This window comes from Indicator indicator, chromosome Z, assembly GCF_027791375.1.
Source record: "Indicator indicator isolate 239-I01 chromosome Z, UM_Iind_1.1, whole genome shotgun sequence".
Classification (NCBI taxonomy): Eukaryota; Metazoa; Chordata; class Aves; order Piciformes; family Indicatoridae; genus Indicator; species Indicator indicator.
This window is the reverse complement of record NC_072053.1, coordinates 74,242,837-74,262,588: the sequence shown is the minus strand read 5'-3', so window position 1 is coordinate 74,262,588 and position 19,752 is coordinate 74,242,837. Positions and strand designations below refer to the sequence as shown.

The window sequence follows — 19,752 nt, the reverse complement described above, 5'->3', positions numbered from 1 at the left end:
CAGCCTTCTGACCTGAGGTCTGAGATGTTGCCAAGATGGTGCTGCAATTGTCAAGACCACAGGCTGCTATCCACTGCTACTCTGTTATGAGGGCATGAATGACATTGCCGACAAGAATCTGGGCTGGTGCTGTCCTGAGGGTTTTGACTTTTATGACAACAGGATGTTCTTCAGTGACTATAACCTCTTATGGAAAGATGAGATCGATCTGTCTGGAAGAGGCGAGAGATTCTTTGGCAGCAGGGTGACCAGCTTAGTGAGGTGAGCTTTAAACTGAAGGATTCGAGGGCTGGGATCAAAAGTGGCAATATTCATGTCTTCACAGCCAGCTGGGGAATAAGCCATGCCAACCAGAGCTATGGCAAACATTCCTTGGCTGTCTTCCAGGATGAGAACCAGAGTATCAACTACCTCAGGTGTATTTACACCAATGTATCCAGCCTGGGGAACAAACAACAGGAACTGGAGCTTTGTGCCCAGTCACAAAGTTACAATACTATAGGAATAGCTGAAACATGGTAATTCAGCTCAAGCAACTGGAAGACAACAATGTGTGACTATAGGTTGTTTTGTAAAGACAGGCAGGGAAGAAGAGCTGGAAGAATGACACTGTGTTAAGGAGAAGTCAACTACAGCAATTGTGGAAACCTTATCAAATGCCTCTGGGTCAAAATCTGCAGGATTACCTCCAATGGAGGAATCTTATGGTAGACTCCAGCTCAACAGGACCTGGTTCTTATGGGTGCCTTCAACTCCCAGACATTTGTTGGAAGAGCAGTGCAGCAGCTCACATGTCAGCCATCAAGTTCCTGTGTAGAGGACTTCATAGAAATGTTAGATGTGCCAAGCAGAAATAAGGCACTAAAGGATGTGCTACTTAGAGGCAAAGAAAACCTATTTTGTAGTATCTTGGTTCGTGACAGGTTTGGCTGCACTGATCACAATATTGTGGAGTCTGGAATTCCACTGAGTCCACTAAGGGTTGTAGATTTTAAAATTTTAGAAAGGTTTTAGATTTTAGAAGAGCAAACTTCAGCTCACTCAGACCTCAGCTGGGAGAGGTTCTGTGGGAAGCTTCCATGGAGGATAAAGGAGCTACATTGAGTGCTGGGAGTTTTTCATAAGTGCTCTTCTGGAAGCACAAACAGGATTCATCTCTTTTAAGGGTAGGGGAAGCAGGTGGAGCAGCAGGCCCCCTTGGCTTAACTGCCAGATTCTGCTCAAAATCCATTGAAAACTACAAGGGCATTGCCAGGATGTGCAGAGATGCAGTTAGAAAAGCAAAAGTTCAGCCTGAATTGAAGTTGGCCAGAGATGGAAAGGACTCTTCAGGTATATAAACAACAAGCAGAAAGAGAGGGAAAATACTGGCATTTTGTTAAACAGGAGATGTGAATTATTCATCAATACTGCTGAAGAGACCAAGGATTTCAAAGCTTTTTTCACCTCTGTCTTTACCAACACCATTAGGCTCCAGGCCCTGAGAACAAAAATCCAGGTTGATGCCAACACAGACCCACTGTCAGTGAAGGAAGAGATGATATATGAACTCTTACAGGAGCTTAATTTCTAAAATATCAACAGGCCCAGGTGTTACCCACCTGAGGGTGGTAAGAGAGCTAGCTGACATTGTTGTGAGGTCACTCTCCATAGTCTTTGAGAAGTTATGGAGGTTAGGGCATGTCCCAGAAGACTGGAAGAAGGCTGATGCCAGTCTCATCTACAAGAATGGCTTAAAGGACAAGCCAGGAAATTACATTAGTTTTACTTCAGGTTCCTGAGAAAGTTAAGGAACAAATCCTTCTGGTGGGTACCAGAAGTGAAATGAAGCACTTGACTGGGAAAAGTCAGCACAGATTCACCAAGAGCAAGTTATGCTTGACAAACTTGATCAGCTTCTATGACAAAGTAACCTACTTGGTTGATGCAGGGTGAACAATGGACATTGTCTACTTGGATTTCTCCAAAGCTTTCAGTACAGTTCCCCACAACCTTCTCCAAGAGAAACGAATACATTATGATCTAGACAAGTGGTCCATACAGTAGATGGAGAACTGGCTGACAGACTGTACCCAGGGGGTACAGGCTCCTTTTCAGACTGGCAGCCTGTCACAAGTGACCACCCTGGGGATTGGTATTGGGCCCAGTGCTGTTTAATATTGTCATAATTGATCTGGTGTACCCTGATGAAGGTTGCTGATAACACCCAACTAAGTGGGGAAACGCACACTTCAGGAGAGCTACCCTGCAGCAAGACTGCTGGAAACGTGGGATAACAAGCACCTTATGAAGTTGAACAAGGATGAGTTAAGGCCTTGAACCTTGACCATATACCAGTAGTGCAGCACAGGCTGGCTTCTACCTGGTTGGAAAGCAGCTCTGTGGAAAGGGACCTGGTGGACCACAAGCTCATTATGAGTGAAGAGTGTGCTGCAGTGGCAAAGAAAGCCAGCAGTATACTGGGTTGCATGAACCAGGGCATCACTAGCAGAGACAAGTCCTTGTCCCACTCTACTAAGTGCTTGTCAAGCCACATTTGAACTACTGTGTTCAGCTTTGATAAAAGAAAGCTTGGGGTAGACCTACAAGAAAGCAGGGGAGCGACTGTTTCTAAGGGCATGTAATGATAGGACAAGGGGAAGTGGTTTTAAACTAGAGAAGGGTAGACTCAGACATTAGGAAGATGTTCTTTACTCTGAAAGTGGTGGAACACAGGAGCAGGTTGCTCAGGGAGGTGACAGAGGCTCCATCCTTGAGACATTCAAGGTCAGGCTTGATGGGCTCTGAGATGTAGACTGTTTTCACAAGAAGTCACGTGGAAAAGATAAGGGGGAATTAGTACGAGTCCTGAGAGGTCTCTTCCAAACTATCATTCTATGGTTATATATGTGTATGTATTCTATGAACATCTGTGAAAGTCATTCAGCAGGAAAGTAGCACAGTAATTAAGCAATGGACAATAGAAGTTCTTGTGTATGCATGAGTGTAAAATGCTGGTGAGAGAAGGCTCTACAGAGACCAGTTCACTGTGAAAAAAACCAAACTTGTTAAACTAGTCTGCAAAAGCAGACCTCTGATAAAGATTTATTCAACTACTGTAAACATCAACTACTGTAAGTATTCAATTAAATTTGTTAAAAATTACCAAGCAAGTTATCATAAATGGAAGAACCTTTTATCTAGTATTCAAAACACATGCCAATAGGTACCATATTTTAACATACAAATTCTACTTGGAGGTAAGTTCAACACAGTATATCCTACCTTATCTTAGCATTCCATAAATTCTGAATTCTTATCCAAGCAGCTTCAAAGATCCTTCTGTGTTACTCACATGCCCAGGTTATGGAAAGAAAGTAAGAGTGGTGATCTGAAAGACTTAGAGCCAGCCTTTCATCAAAGCTCTATCTCTAACCTTTCCTTTATAATCTTCTCAGACAAACTAGAGGCTGCTACCAGGGGAACAAAAAACTTCATTACGAAGAGTAATAAATACAGCGTGTTGTGGATAGCTGCTTTACGCAGAGGGTGTTAGTGATAATAAATGTCTGTCATGAGAAACATGATTTTATGTTTTCATTTTCAGGTGAGAACTCAGTCCTGTGCTGTTTGGGCACAAATTAAACGTAAGTCCATTTTTTCCTTCGATGAGCAAGCAGAAGTTGTCATGACTTTGCTTGGCAGCATAAACTACTAATAACTGGTGTGTCTTCTTTCTTAATTCTGTGTTAATGTTTGGTTGACTTTGAGGATTGGAAAGGTTAGTGGCCAGAAATTTTGCCTTGCATTTCAGAATTCCATTCAGATGGTTTCAGTAATCCATTCTAAAATGGATTCTCTATTTTCTCCCTGGTTTTCAATATTACTCTTTCTATATATCACTGCACCTAAATCTTTGCAGCAGTTTTTGTGCACAAAGAAGTTGAAGCACAGAAGGTGTGAAATTTTAGAGGTCTGTCTTAAAATAGTTCTGTATTGACTGAAAGATTATTACAAAAAAACCCAAAGAACAAACAAAAAAACCACACACAAACAAACCGACCCAAACAAAAATCCAAACCAACCAATCAACCAAAAAAAACCACTATCCGCCCCCCCCCCCCGCCCCAACAACCCACATTTTGTAGCTTTTAGAAGCCACTTTATTTATTTTGGTATGTGCAAGTGGTCCTTGAAGAATTAAGTCATTGTATGAACTTAGAGAAATAAAAGACACCACACAAAAATTAAAAGTATGACTATTTTTTGTACTTGTAAGTAGTTCCTCAGAAGTATGAGAGCATAATTTTAAAAGCCAGTTACTTCCTCAGTATGGTTATATCTTCATTTTACTTTTTGGTTCTAAAATGTTTCCAGTGAATGAGTTTACGTCAGGGGAGTTTGGAATTCCCTAAAGTTTCCCTTCTTTCCAGCATGGTAGAAATTGCTGTTTTCACCCATTTTGTCATGTTTCAGTGAAAAGCAAACATTAACCTCTCTTGACAAAGGGAAGTGGCACCACTGGAGTCCCCTACAAACTAAATTTTGCTTTTGATTCGAGAGATTAATGAATTGGAGCTAAGAAATGTAATGTCACTGGAGAGTGAGGCAGTGCTTTGGAATGAAAGTGTCCTCTCCTGAATTGATCATTTGTCAGCTTACAGAGCATGTCTTATGTATAGGTGGATTTTGGTTTGGAGATGAAAAAAATGGGCATTGGAAAATGGGAGTAGGGACAAGTCAGACCTGTGGCTTTCTGTTGTAAAGCTATTTGTTTTTATCTTGAATAGGCTTCTAGCCAGGCACTGTCCTTGGCCTGATGTACTTCTGCAGCTGGAGAGGCTTAGAGTATTTTTGGCTCACTGAATCCTTTGAGGAGCATTTCATAATTCAACTTGTGTGGAAGGCAAATCCGTAAATTAAATCTAAACCAAATGGGCCTGTGTCAGATGCCATCTAGATAATGCTACACATTGTATGATAAATAATTGTCATAAAAAGTGGTAGAAAGCTGTTAAAAGCATACTTCTTTCTGTCACGTGTAAGTGAAGTGAAGAGTTCTCACCAAGGGCAAGTATAACTTTTACCAGAACTGAACATGCTTGTAGGTTAAAGAGATTTTGCTTGTAGGATTATTGTCTGGAATTCCTTATTTTGCCAGACTTACTATAAGTTTACATGTGAGAGGCACTACACAGGTACAAGGCTTGCTTCACTGAGCAGTGCTAGGGCAAAGCTTGTAAAGTGGTCAGGTTCTTCCTAAGGCTCTGAATGATTTTGTTGTGCTTCAGATCAGTAGTTAAGAGTGTTTTGGGTGAATGCCTGGCCAGTGATGTGCCTGTGCATTCAGGTGAGCCAAAAAGGAGTTCAATTTAAGTTAACAGATACTGCTTTTCAAATATTCAGGCATTTGGATTCTCATTGTGGATCATAGATAGGAATTTGACTGAATAAGTACCATTTTTGCAAGAACTTAAAGTTAAGGTAGAACATTAAATATTCACACTAGTAAGATTTAAAAACAAATAGAGTTGCAGAATCTTGCAGGAATAAGATCCAGCAGCCTAGGTGCCTGTGGCAAACTTAGTAAGAAATAGGTAATCTTCGATAAATGCCAAAAATGGGATAGAATCATAGAATCATAGAATCATAGAATCAAGAAGGCTGGAAGAGACCTCAAAGATCATCGAGTCCAACCTGTCACCCTAAACCTCATGACTATCTAAACCATGGCACCAAGTGCCACGTCCAATCCCCTCTTCAACACCTCCAGGGATGGTGACTCCACCACCTCCCTGGGCAGCACATTCCAATGGCCAACCACTCTCTCTGTGAAGAACTTTCTCCTCACCTCCAGCCTAAACCTCCCCTGGCGCAGCTTGAGACTGTGTCCTCTTGTTCTGGTGCTGGTTGCCTGGCAGAAGAGACCAACCCCCTTCTGGCTACAACCTCCCTTCAGGTAGTTGTAGACAGCAATGAGGTCACCCCTGAGCCTCCTCCAGGCTAAACAGTCCCAGCTCCCTCAGCCTCTCCTCATAGGGCTTGTGCTCAAGGCCTCTCACCAGCCTCGTTGCCCTTCTCTGGACATGCTCCAGCAATTCAACATCTTTCCTAAACTGAGGGGCCCAGAACTGGACACAGTACTCAAGGTGTGGCCTAACCAGTGCTGTGTACAGGGGTACAATGACCTCCCTGCTCCTGCTGGCCACACTATTCCTGATGCAGGCCAGGATGCCATTGGCTCTCTTGGCCACCTGGGCACACTGCTGGATCATGTTCAGGCAGCTGTCAACCAGTACCCCCAGGTCCCTTTCCACCTGGCTGCTCTCCAGCCACTCTGACCCCAGCCTGTAGCTCTGCATGGGGTTGTTGTGGCCAAAGATGGCTAGAAGGGACTGAGTTTCTATTTCCTCAGGTTACCTTCACCAGTAGTTCATAGTAATTCTGATTTTGACAGCAAATCACTGTAAGCCTTCTGTTTGTCCTCAAATGGGTTCTGTTCTGGGTAAGGCTGTCATTGCCAGGCTTATTTCTATTTTGTCTCATCAAAAAAAAAAAAAAAAAAAAAAAAAAAAAAAAAAAAAAGGAGGAGAGCAGTCATGCCCAGATCATAAAAATTTTGAAGGAGATGTGTTGAGCCACTTAATAAAACACTGGGATTTTCTGACACTGGAGAATACCTTGGCACATGATTTGGACTGAAATTGCCAGTGGTGAGAGGAGAAAAAGTTGACAGTGAGTAGCTAAATTAAAAAAAAAAGGAAAGGAAAAAAAAAGGAAAGAAAAAAAAAGAAGTAGTAAAAGGCAGGACACTAGAGAAATATAATCAGTTTTTTAAATACACCATTTGGTTTTGCTTCCTTAATGTGCCACTAGCTACTAAATAGGCAGTTCCATTACTGTGTGGCTGAGCAGTAAGTCCAACATCTGAGTTTTGTTTCAGTACGTCCTCTGAGCAGGCTCAGTTGTTCAGTCACCAGACTGAAGCTTTGATATTTCCTATTTATTTGTTTGAATTGTTTGGTATTTTCTTTCAGACTTGTCACCCACTCTGCAATACATGCCTGCTGTTGGAGTAGGGTCAGTTGCTGCTGTCTGCCTTATACTGTTCCTGTCATTCTCAGCAGCACGGTATGTATTGTTAATAACTTTGTAGTCCTCCTGCACAAGACTCATATATTTTTCTTTTCAGATAGTTTTTCTCACCATCCTGCTTGGTTTAGGTCTCTTGGGTGGCCAGAAGCTATTATCAAGAATTCCTACAGTAGCAACTAATGCTGTTCATTGCTTTACCTAAAGGGGACCTACAAGAAGGCTGGAGAGGGGATGTTTACAAAGGCCTGTAGTGATAGGACAAGGGGCAATGGTTTGAAATTAAGAGAAGAGCAGATTTAGGTTGGATGTTAGGAACATGTTCTTTGCCGTGAGGGTAGTGGAACACTGGAACAAGTTGCCCTGGGACATGATTGAGGCTCCATCCCTGGAAATGTTCAAGGTGAGGCTCAACAGGGCTCTGGGCAACCTGATCTGGTTGAGGATGTCCCTGCTAACTGCAGGGGCATTGGACTAGATGACCTTCGGAGGTCCTTTCTGACCCTGACAGGGCACATTGCAGGAGTAAGGGTGTCCCTGGGCCTCTGGTGTAAAAAGCTCCTCAGTTATTTCAGTTTGTCTGTCAAGAATGTGACAGAGAGATACAAATACTCTTTAAAACCTTGTCAGATCAATTGGCATCACAGTAATAGAGCTATTTAAGACAAGAGACAGTACTGGAAGAATCGTGTGAATATGAACCGGTTGTGAACGAGTGTAGAGAAGGTTAGGTCCTGAACTTGCATTTCAGTCTTCTTTTAAAAGAAGAACAACAAAAAAAACCCACCTGAGGTGACATCCATAAGCGGGCTTGAGTACATTGAATACATTTAACAGGGGTCATACAGTGATGTGGTATAATGTTGGAGGTTAGGACTTGAAAGTTCAAGAAGTGTGTTTTAGGCTTTTGACCCTGTGTAGAGAGAAATTATTGAATCCACTCTCCTGCTTTAGAGAACATCAAACAAAATGCTTGGCAGGAATTGAAGCTAGCCCATTCCAGTAGGAGGCAGAGAGGGGAAAACCCAGATGTCATTTGTGATGCGATTCTTCACAGTACTCAAAAGAATAGCTGTAATATTCATAAATAACAAGTACTCTTTTAATTTTTAAGTATACATCACCTTAATGCATTTCTGAGTAAGAATGTAATTTTTAAAAAAAGATGCAAAGTCAGCCTTCTGTCCTGTCCAGTTGTAAAGCCATGGTCCTGTTTTAGGCACTGTACTCCAAGAAGGATGTGGGCCAGCAGGAGAAAGAGACAGAGAGACTCGACAAGAGAGGCATGAGATCTGTCTGATCCAACTGCGAGTAGGGTAATCCAGGGTTGCTTAGCCTGGCAGAGAAGAGACTGCCAAGAAGGATGATACACAGATACACAAAAAGCCATTACAGAAGGACCAACTTCCTCCTGTCTGTAGTGCCTGCAGTACATGTGTGTGGGCAGGATACCTGCGTGCTTCTGGACAGTAGGAGAGGTAGGCATGGCAGCAGATTGCTGTGAGTGCTGTGAAACTGCGGCTTCTGGGTGGTCTGCAAAAGCAGGTTAAGCAAACATCTGTCAGGAACATTACAGCTACACTGATCTTGCCATGGTGTCAGGTGAATGGTCTTGGATTATTTCTTGGGGTGTCTGTAAATTTGCTGGTTTTGCAGCTTCTGTCACAAAGAACCACTGTATTCAACTGCTCACCAGTTTGCCACATGTCTGCTGCCTCAGAGGTTATACTACTGCAGTGGGACAGCTTGTGAATTCCCACAAGCGTGTTTGCTGACAGCAGTTTTAACTGTTCTTCAGTGAGTAGAAGTTTCACAATGGGTTCCCAAAATGCACAGCCTGACTGCAGATGTTCCTTGACATTATTAATTTATTTCATTTTAAAAATGCATCAGCCCATGGATATGTGCCTTGTCACACATTCACCTTGCTTCATTTCTCCTAATGCTTTGCTTCATTTTATATGGGATTCCTATTCAGTGCACAAGGACAATGCCAAAGCTTCAGCTTTCTGAAGATCTGTCTGTACTGGGCATTACTGTTGTCAAAGCCAAGGTGAACACAGGTCAGGTAGTCATCAAATCCTATGGAAACGTTTCCTGCTAACCATCTTGTGCTGCTATAATGCTCAGAACTTAATACCAGTTCTGTAGTCTTTAAAAACTGTAGCAATTCTGTCATTTATTCCATCAGTATGAATGATGCAAGTTCTGTCAGGTCCATGCTTAAGGATGTTTTTTTTCTTCTTTTTCCAGCTCTTATCTTCACAGCACAGTGCATTCCCCACCTTCTGCTTTGGCCTGTGAGGCTGTACGTTTATCTGCTACAATGGACATGGCACAAACAGGGATTACATCATCATTCCTGGAGAATGAAAATGTCTCTCTTCTCTGATGTGTTATCCCCTGAACTACACTCTTCTTACCAAAGCCAGCATCTGTTGGGTGTGGACATATCTGCACAGCACATATGGACTATAGCATGGACAGTTGAAATAATGTTTGTTACTGGAAGTGGGGTGTTTATTGTCTTCCTTGTTTCCAGATGGTGTGGTATGTAAGGGTTCCCTCACAAATAGGTTTGTGTCAGAGACTTCAGCATGCATCCCATGTGTTGGCCGCAGGCTTTCAGCTATTTTAGCCACATGAATGCCTGATAGCAAATGTCCATGTTGTACTTTATTACATAAGTCATCCCCTGTTCCAGTTGAGACTGTTTGAAAATCAACTACTGCTTTAGATGAGAGCAAACGCAGTTCAACCCTTACATCAGATAAAATGTCCTATGGTATTTCCAAGCATAAATGTGGAAGATTTTCAGCAGTCACTTACAGGTAATGGTTCTTCACTAACAAGAATAGAGGTGTTAGCCATTAAATTGTCGTATTTGAATAGTGTCAGCAGCAGATCTGTTCCAGAGATACAGCAACCATTGCTCATAGCAATTAGTAATAACTTCAAATAATACACCAATCTATAAAATGACAGTTTGCCAGAAAGCTCAGTAGCCTTAGTGGCAGGTGGAACTAATTTAAATAAGGAGCTACCTGCATTAAGTGCAGTTATGTTAATCTCTGTTCTATAATTACAGTTGAGTAAAGACATTAAATTGTTGTCTGATTAATGAGCTGGTGTGTAATATTTGGTTAGAATCACTGAATAAAGTACAATTAACCAATTTCCTGTGTTCTACTCCCTGTTAACATTTTCTCCTGCTGTAAGAAAGAATTGAATGCCTTTGCTTAATTTCACTCCTGTTCAGAAGTTGCTTTGAGATACATAAGCAAAATAATGCTGTTAAGTGGTAAAATAGAGAAGCAAGAGTTTTAGCTTTCACTCAGTTCTGTCATTTTCTCCAAGTTATGTTTTGTGTTTTACAACTCTGAATCTATGATACCTGTTTATTGAATTTTAAATGCTGGCTTTATAATGTTAGGTGTTCTGTCTCTCTAGGTTGTGTAATTTCTCTTTTTGGTGTTTCAAGACAGTATTTTAAAGTGGAACAGCAGACCTCATAATTGGTAGGAGACAGGAATTACAATCAGAGTTACATGAGAGAGCTGTTAACTGCTGCATCTTTTCTCAGATTTAGGCAGGTACAGTTTCTGTTACTCAGCGTTTCCACTGCCAACTAGATTGCCCTTCACTTTTCAGGAGCTAGTAGCCAAGTAAGATTACCTCTGTCTACATGAGTGATTAAGAGTTGGTAACATTTCCCTTCACTGGTTGAGAAAGAGCAACTTCAGTGTTCACACTGGGCTACTGCTAACTTTTTCACCGTCTCCTGCGGAACTCATTCTCACACATTCTGCTCATAGTTCCCTCTCTCAGCAGAGTAGGTTGCAAAAGGTTTGGCGTAGCAGTACAAACTGCACCACTTCATTCTGCTTCGTTCTCCTGCTACTCTGGTCCTGAAAGAGAGTTCATGAGCTGCTGTTCCTGAATAAGGGAGAGCTGGAGAGGCAGGAAATTATTTAAAGAGACAGACATGCCATCCTCTGTGAAAGAAAATGTCTTTGGCCTTTTACTAGGACCAGCAGTGTTCCAATATGTAATGCAGGACCAGGAACATCTTTTCAGTGATGTCCCATCTTTTCACTGAGTATAGTTGGGAAGTTTGAGGTCTTCATGTAACCTTCAACAAGTAATTTCTGTGTGCCTTGTCTTTTCATATCATAAGGTTTTCAGAGCAAGGTTTCCTCTTACCACACAATCACACTTCTACTGCATTTAATGACTGACTTGGACTTCTCTGCACAGCAGAACAGTGCAGCACAGTACTAATACCCTGGAATGAACTGAGAAGGAAGAAGCTATGAGACAGGACTCCCTGCCACCTTAAGTTCTCCAAAACAGCTCCAGTCCTTCAAGTTTCCTTCCTTCTCCCTGCCTCCTTTGTCATTCTTGGCAGATATACCTCTGGCTGTGAGCCTGTCTTCATCTGTCGTGTACTTCTCTTTCTTCCATCTACATCTGTTTCAGCTTAATGTGGGAAGCATAAAGAAATAATTTAGCCTTGCCCTCCTCAAAAATAGTGCAAATGTTAACAGTTTGTTTGTTAGAGCCTCTCTCTTTCAGAAACATTACTGTATTGTTCCCAAGCTTTTCAATTACACTTCTAAAAATATTTTTTTTTCAAGGAAAGTCAAAAGGCTTAAATAGTACTCAATTAAGACTAAACTAAAATAGAAGGTTTTCAGAAGTTCTACTCAGGGCAACTATTACAGGACTGGACAAAAAGAGTAACATGAAACTGTAGTGTCTGTACTTTTGTCTGTTCCAGAAACAAGCTTGCCTTCCTCTGGGCAAATTTCATGTCATTGAAGATTGTCCAATTCTCCAATCTATCTAGATCACTCTGCAAGGCCCCTTGGCCCTTGAGAGAGTCAATAGTACCTCCCATTTTGGGATCGTCAGCAAACTTGATAGTGATACATTTAACTCCTCTGTACCAATGGTTGATAAAAATATTGAACAGAACTGTCCCTAGGAGTGAGCCCTGAAGAATACCAGCCAGATGTAATCCCATTCACTACAGTCCTCTGAGCCCTGCCAGCCAGCCAGTTCCTCACCCAGTACACCGTGAACCCTCTTACCTCACAACTGGGCAACATGTCTAGAAGGAGGATGCTGTGAGGGACAGTATCAAAAACCTCACTAAGTTCATCATAACTACATGAACCACCTCCCCTTCACCTACAAGGCAGGTGATCTTATCAGAGGATTATCAAAAGACTTAGGCAGGACTTTCCCATTGTGCATCTGTGTTGACTGGCCCTGGTCATAGAATCATAGAATATCCATAAGGTATAACTAAGAGTGTCCAATTTCTGGCTCCCCTCTTCGAGGCACAAGGAACTACTGGAGTGAATCCAGCAGAGGCTACAAAGGTAATCAGGAAATGGAACCATGTCTCTTGTGAAGAAAAGCTGAGGAACCTGCAGAAGACTGAGAGGGCTCTTAATGCTTTTCAGGTATCTAAAAGCTGAGTATCCAGATAATGGGGGTCAGACTTTTTTTTCAGTGGTGCATGTTAACTGGACAAGGCACAATGGACACGAAATACAAGGAGGAAAAATTCTTCAAGGGCAGCACTGGACAGCATTGGAACAGACTGCCCAGAGAGGTTGTGGAGTATCCTTCTATAAAGACACTTAAAACCTGCATGGATGTGATCCTGTGCAATCTGTTTTAGATGAACCTTCTTTAGCTGAAGGTTTGAAATAGATGCTCTCCAGAGGAGAGAACTCTACCATTATATGATTCTGTAAAGAGTAATGCAGATGCTCCTTGAACTCTTGAGTTCTTGATGCCATGACCACTTTTGTGGGAAGGCTGCTCCAAAATCACAGAATTGTTTTGGTTGGAAAAGACCTCTAAGATCATCAAGTCTCATTGTCACAGAATCGCAGAATCAGCCAGGTTGGTAGAGACTCCAAGATCATCAAGTCCAACTGATCACCCAACCCTAACTAATCAACTAGACCATGGCACTAAGTGCCTCATCCAGTCTCTTCCTAAACACCTCCAGGGATGCTGACCCCACCCCCTCCCTGGGCAGCCCATTCCAATGGCCAATCTCTCTTTCTGTGAAGAACTTCTTTCTAAGATCAAGCCTAAACTTCCCCCTACACAGCTTGAGACTGTGTCCTCTTGTTATGCTGCTGGTTGCCTGGGAGAAGAGACCAACCCCCACCTGGCTACAACCTCCCTTCAGGTAGTTGTAGAGAGCAATAAGGTCTCCCCTGAGCCTCCTCTTCTCCAGGCTAAACAACCCCAGCTCCCTCAGCTGCTTAACACCACCATGGCCATAAAGCTGCATCCCAGAGTTGTTTTCTGAACGTTGTCAAGGGCGGTGACTCCACCGCCTTGCTGTGCATCCTGTTCTGAAGCCTGACTGCCCTTTCAGTAAAGAAATTTTTCCTAGCATCCAACCTAAACCTCCCTAGCGCAATTTGAGGCCATTTCCTCTTGTTCTATCACTTCATCTAGGGAGAAGAACCAACCACCATCTCAGAAAGAACTTTTTCTTAATGACTTATCTGAAGTTCCTCTAACAGCTTCATTCCCTTTCCTTGCGTCTTGTACCTGGTCACTAGAGAAAGGACATTGGGACCTCCCCCTTTGCTGCCCCTGCTGCTGTCATTTTTATGCTTGGGATCAGTTTGTCCAAATTAATTTGTGATAGTTGAAAGTTCTTTCAGCATTGGAATAAACCTGGAAGTGGGGAGATTCAGACTGGATATGAGGAAGAAGTTCTTCCCCATGAGAGTGGTGAGAGGCTGGAATGGGTTGTCCAGGGAGGTGGTTGAGGCCCCATCCCTGGGGGTGTTTAAGGCCAGGCTGGATGAGGCTCTGGCCAGCCTGATGTAGTGTAAGGTGTCCCTGCCCATGGCAGGGGAGTTGGAACTAGATGATCCTTGTGGTCCCTTCCAACCCTGACTGATTCTATGATTCTGTGATTCTATGATTATTTGCTATAAGTGTTTTACAGTTCTACCGTTTTCTAAAGAAATTAGAGTGTTACAAACTCTCACTCTATAGTAGTATCTTTGCCAGTAGGCACACTCAAGAGCAACCGGAATCACAAAGACAACATGTTGTGAATTTGGTGAAAACAGTTGAGAAGGACTGCAACCCAGATTCTACTCTGGTCAGACAGCAGAGAATTCAGTGCACAAGTAAATGGTGTTAGTAATGCTCTGTCCATGATGTAGGAAACATGCAATACAGAAGAATCCTTTGCACAGTCATAGAATCATAGAATCATTAAGGTTGGAAAAGACCTTTAAGATCATGAAGTCCAACCATAATTCATCTACCATGACCACTAAACTATATCCTGAAGTACCACATCTACATGCTTCTTGAACGTCTTCTTTTTATCTCTTGCATGCTAATAGTAATGAAAATGTTTTACTGCAGAATATGTTATTAGTCGCTTGTGCCTGCTAAGACTTGAGATCATTTAACAGTGATGCTCAAGTTCTGTTAAAATTTCAGGTAAATTGCAAGATGCTGATCCAAGGAAAACTAGACTTGGTTGAGCCCAGTGCTCACAGATCAGCTTGTTATCTAAACTCTTTCAATGTGTCTGCAGCCTGGTTTATGCAGACAGGTTTAAACAGTTACAGAGCAGTGTCTATTGTTGTGGTGATGGTGGTTTTGGGTTTTTTGTTTGGTTGGGTTTGATTTAGGTTTTATTTATTTACTTATCTATCTATCTATCTATCTATCTATCTATCTATCTATCTATCTATCTATCTATCTATCTATTTATTTATTTTCAATCCTCATTTGCAGTCTGTTAATTCTTAAAACCTGTCAGAAAATCAGTGGAGTTCAAGGTGACTGTCAGAGAGAATCATGGAAGAGTTTTTCAATAGAAGAAAAGCAGGGGTAGTCTCTGAACTCATCTCTTTGAACAGAGGAGAAAAACATTAATGCAAGGGCAAGCTTCCCTTAAGCAGGTCTTACCCAGGAGCTGCTGGTCCAGAATGATGACATGTAAGCAGAAAGAGTTTACAGGCAGACTCAGGCTTCACCAAGCGATATATTTTCCCAGTGCTCTGGTGTTGTGGGAACTATGGGTGCAGTGCAAGCAATATCCATAGAAGATGCAGTGCATGGGAGAAGGTTTACAAGCCAAATGTTGGTGTCAAATATGAATAGAGGAGGCAGATGGGTTTATGCAGGTATGCATCACGAACTGGGCAATATAGAAGATTTTAAATGTGAAGCAAGATAATTATTGGATTAATTCAGTTAACCTCTGAGTCTCAGACTTTTACAGTGGGCATTTAAAGGTGGCCTGTAAAACCATTCTCTTTGTGCCACATTCATGCTCTTACATGCTGCTTTTCTTGCCAGGAACTGTAGTGAGTCTGCAAGGTATCTGTGTCTCTAAAGCTCTGTTTTAAAGGCTGCTGATTACAGGTCCTTGTGTGTTAGCTGCAACTCACTATTGTTTTTGCAGCTTATAGTTTCTGTTCTAATTCTGCTGTGTTTTGGTTGTAGCAAAAGTCTGCTGCTTTTTGATGAGAAATGAGTAATCTGGGAGAAGCTTTTACTTCAGTCATAGCTTTTCTAACAGCTGTAGAAATCTGGCTACCAGCTGCTGAGAAATCACAAGCTACAGATACAAGTCTTAAAACTGCAGAAGCAGCAGGTTGCTTTCCAGCCATCTTTGACTGCAAATCACTATGATCAGTCCTTGTTTTTGCAAGTAAACAAGCAGCTTTCAAAACGGACATAAATCTTTCCCTTCCTGCCTTTGACATCCTTTAGCCAACAATACTGTTCTTTGATTTTCACATTGTTGCATTTTTATCTTGTATTCATTTTCTCCTATGATATAAGATAAATATATTTCCCTTTGTCTTTTTCCCAATGGAATCAACATCCTGTGGGAGCATATGATTACATTTTTCCCCTCCCTGTAGGGAGGGGAGAGTTATGGCTCTTTTCTGTTGGAAAATGAAAAATAATTCATCAATTAAACCCCTAAGAAATATGTTGTATTCAGAAGATAGAGATGAGAATTTCAAATGTTCTTGCTGTGGTGTTTGTTCTTTTGCACTGCTCCTCTCAGGTTTCAAAGCAGGGCAGAAAAAGTGCTTGGATGCACTTTAAATTTGGAACTTTCTGTCCAGCAGCAGAAAAAAAACAGAAAGATATAAAGTCCCTGTTAATATCATTTAAATCCTTGCCTCACAGTCTGACACAAACAAAACTTTGGTATTTCTTCAAGGTAAATGATTGACCTAAGAAAAAAATTGTCCTAGGGATGGATAGTTCATATTTTAAAAGTACACTGGAGAGGCAGGATGCTTGAGAACACCATCCCAACAAGACTTGTCTCTTTTGCTGTTGGAATTTTTCAAAGGAATTGTTTCCTCTGCTGCCAGTCATTAGATCTGCCCTTATCATGGTTCCCTACAGGCTCTCAGGAATCTCGCTGTCATATTTAAGGGTCACAGAAGCCACTGCCTATCTGGCTTTTGCACTTCTCCATGAAGTTCTTAACAGACTGCCTGTGACTCAAGACCAGCACTCATGGCAGTTATCTTTTTAGTGTGATTGGCAGAAAGAGTTATCAGGTACTTGCTTTTGAGATGATCTTCACCTTGATTTTAATCAAGGCATCAGCAAATGAAATGTGGAGCAAGTGACTGAACCACTCTGTTTACTCCAGTTTCAGGCAGCCTTGCAGACTGCAACTTTCATATATGTCAGCAGGGAAGCACTACCATAGTTAGATCCAACCAAATGAAGTGGCCTGACATCATTAGAAGAGTTCTTTTGTATAATTGAGCTTTGTAAGATGACCAGTGTTCGTGTCAAGACTGAGTATTTTTGTCTATATAGGTCTACTCCTGAGAGAAGATTGAAGGTCTGCTGCTGTTTTGAAGCTCCAGTTTCTAGAAGGGCTGTGACTAGCTCAGAGTCTTTGCCTCTTAACTTCTTCAGATTTCTTTTCAAAAGTCTGTACCCTTCCCTCCTCAATTCACTTAAAAAAAAAAGAAAAAAGAAAAAAGAAAACTTAGCTTAAGAAGGAAAAGAATAACCTTAAGATGTTGCTGAAGTAAATTAAGGTTTACACCAAGACACTGCTGGAAAGTTTTGTCTGGGAGGTAAGTCTGGGGAATATACCCTTAGCTGAAGGAAATCCTTTAGTGGTTTTGATGTGAGACTTGGATATGTGTCTGTGGTCAGGATGCTGTATTTGCTGTAAATGGCTGTATTCACTTCCTTGTTTTTAAACTGCTGCTTCTCCTTTGTACTTGAGGAAAATCTTGTCAGTACCCAAAGCCGTTTCTTCTCTTTGTACAACAAAACTTCTTTTGTAGTGTTTCCTCTGTTGGTTAGCTGGGGTAAGTTATCTTCCAGTGAATCTCACTGGGATGAAGAACCTTGTCTCTGGTTCTGAATATAGATAATCATGTTGTCAGTCTATTCCTGCATTCATTACCTGTTGTTTATACAAGATCTCTTTTTTCTCCTGAAGAACTCAAAACGTTTTAACATACGAAAGATTGAGGAACAGAGAAGTTAGAGGTACTGGCTGCCAAAGAGTGAATTGGTAAATATACAAAACTAGAATGACTGCCAGTTTTGTGTTGTGAACACTGAGTTAGACAATGCCTTGCCTTTCCCTTCTGATAACTGTCTTTTATGGCTTAGAAGGTGGTTCTGCTGTATATACCTGTCTGAGATCAAGCCCTGGCTTTCAGTATGATACAGACTGGTTTTACACTACTTGGGTGAGTGAGAGGATGAGAAGGTTACATAAGGTGCTGGCTGATACAGGGGTATTTCACAGGGATTTTTAGCTACCTTTGTGGTCATGGTTGGAGAGATACCTTTTGAGAGTAGGTGGCAAATAACAATATTGCATGCTGTAGGAATTCATGCATTATTTATTCTCTGTTTTGTGAAAATAGTCTGGGTGAATTTTACACTGGAGGGTATTATATGAATGAAAAAGGATTGAAACGTGGTGTACTCTGTAGCTGCATTCTGGGCAAGAGGAAGAGGTCATAGGCCTTCAGTAGTAGCCACATAAGGAAGCAACAAGTGGAGCAACCTCTGCAGAGGTATCAACAGCAGGCAGTATTATCTGTGTACCTGCCCTCAGCCATAATGCAGTCTTTGCAGCTTCAGTTGCTTTAAATGTAAAGATATCAGCTAAAGCCCCAGTATCCTGGTTTCCACAACTCCAAAGAGGTAGTGGTAGGCAGAACAGGACAGTACTGGCCATGGGACTTCAGTAGAGTTGCCTGTTCTCTCTGAATCTGTGTGTCTGCGAGTGCGTGGCACATGGTAACAGATCAGAAGCATCCACTTGCAGGGCCTTGGGCTTTGATCTGTGATCTGAATACTGTGGTTACTGTGTGAGAAACCTCTGAACTCCTTTGGTACTGAGGAAGAGTAAGGACAATATCTGCAGGCAACTTTACTGGAACTTTACTTTTTCTTTTCTGCTGTTTTATAAGAAACACCTCACTGACAGCTGCAGAACAGCGCTAAGCTGAGGTTGACAATCATCTTTTTGGTCTGCTGTGAGGCCACTGGTGGAAAATAACAGATACTTTCTAGAGGAAAGGACAATTGTCCCTGAAGGAAACTGGAGAGAGGGAAAAGAGACTTTATCACAAAAGCATGAGTAAGGAGGGGAGGACTTGCACAACACAAGAAGGAAAAGAAAGTAGACAATATGGGAAAAAGTGAATGCACCACTTCTGCTTTTTGTGCTTTTTTGGGTAACAGCCATCTTCGTTGCAGTACATCGTTGCAGTACATCATTGCAGCTATGTTTAGTTGTCAATTGGGGGGGGGATAGGTCATTTGCAAGTCATCAGCCTGTGTGCAGTGATTACAACATCATGGTCACACTGGGTGTGCTGTTGCTGGCAGCAGGAGAAATTTTATGTTCCCAGCAAAATATTTCATACAAAGAATAATTGTTATTATTATGTACAGCAAAATATGTTCCAGTTCTTTCCATGCTGAGCTTCTTGCAGTCCTTTTAAGGAAAAAAGCCTCTCCTCTCCTCTCCTCTCCTCTCCTCTCCTCTCCTCTCCTCTCCTCTCCTCTCCTCTCCTCTCCTCTCCTCTCCTCTCCTCTCCTCTCCTCTCCTCTCCTCTCCTCTCCTCTCCTCTCCTCTCCTCTCCTCTCCTCTCCTCTCCTCTCCTCTCCTCTCCTCTCCTCTCCTCTCCTCTCCTCTCCTCTCCTCTCCTCTCCTCTCCTCTCCTCTCCTCTCCTCTCCTCTCCTCTCCTCTCTTCTCCCTCTCCTCTCCTCTCCCTCTCCTCTCCTCTCCCTCTCCCTCTCCTCTCCCTCTCCTCTCCTCTCCCTCTCCTCTCCCTCTCCTCTCCTCTCCCTCTCCTCTCCCTCTCCTCTCCTCTCCTCTCCTCTCCTCTCCTCTCCTCTCCTCTCCTCTCCTCTCCTCTCCCTCTCCCCTCCTCTCCCTCTCCCCTCCCCTCCTCTCCTCTCCTCTCCCACAGGTGTGTGTGTGCCATTTCCACACCCAAGCACACAGGCAGTGCTTGTACTCTAGCAGTCTGCAGATACAAACACAGCCATCATCTGAACTTGGTCAGGAACTGCATGCCAGCTGTGCAGGAAGCACAGGAAGACCAGCTGCAGCCTCTGACATTCATGGGACTAATGTCATCTTGTCTTAC

At 42.4% G+C, this 19,752-nt stretch overlaps 1 protein-coding gene across 1 annotated transcript in view; it reads left to right on the top strand.

Annotated features, from left to right (window-relative positions):
* SUSD1 (sushi domain containing 1) overlaps positions 1 to 10,196 on the top strand; it is a 48,831-nt gene extending 38,635 nt beyond the window's left edge. Inside the window, exons 14-16 of the mRNA XM_054397432.1 lie at positions 3,587 to 3,626; positions 7,017 to 7,110; positions 9,325 to 10,196. Coding sequence (XP_054253407.1) covers positions 3,587 to 3,626; positions 7,017 to 7,110; positions 9,325 to 9,463 — 273 coding nt within the window. The 3' untranslated portion in view covers positions 9,464 to 10,196. The remainder of the gene's footprint in view (positions 1 to 3,586; positions 3,627 to 7,016; positions 7,111 to 9,324) is intronic.
* The last annotated feature ends 9,556 nt before the right edge of the window (positions 10,197 to 19,752 follow it).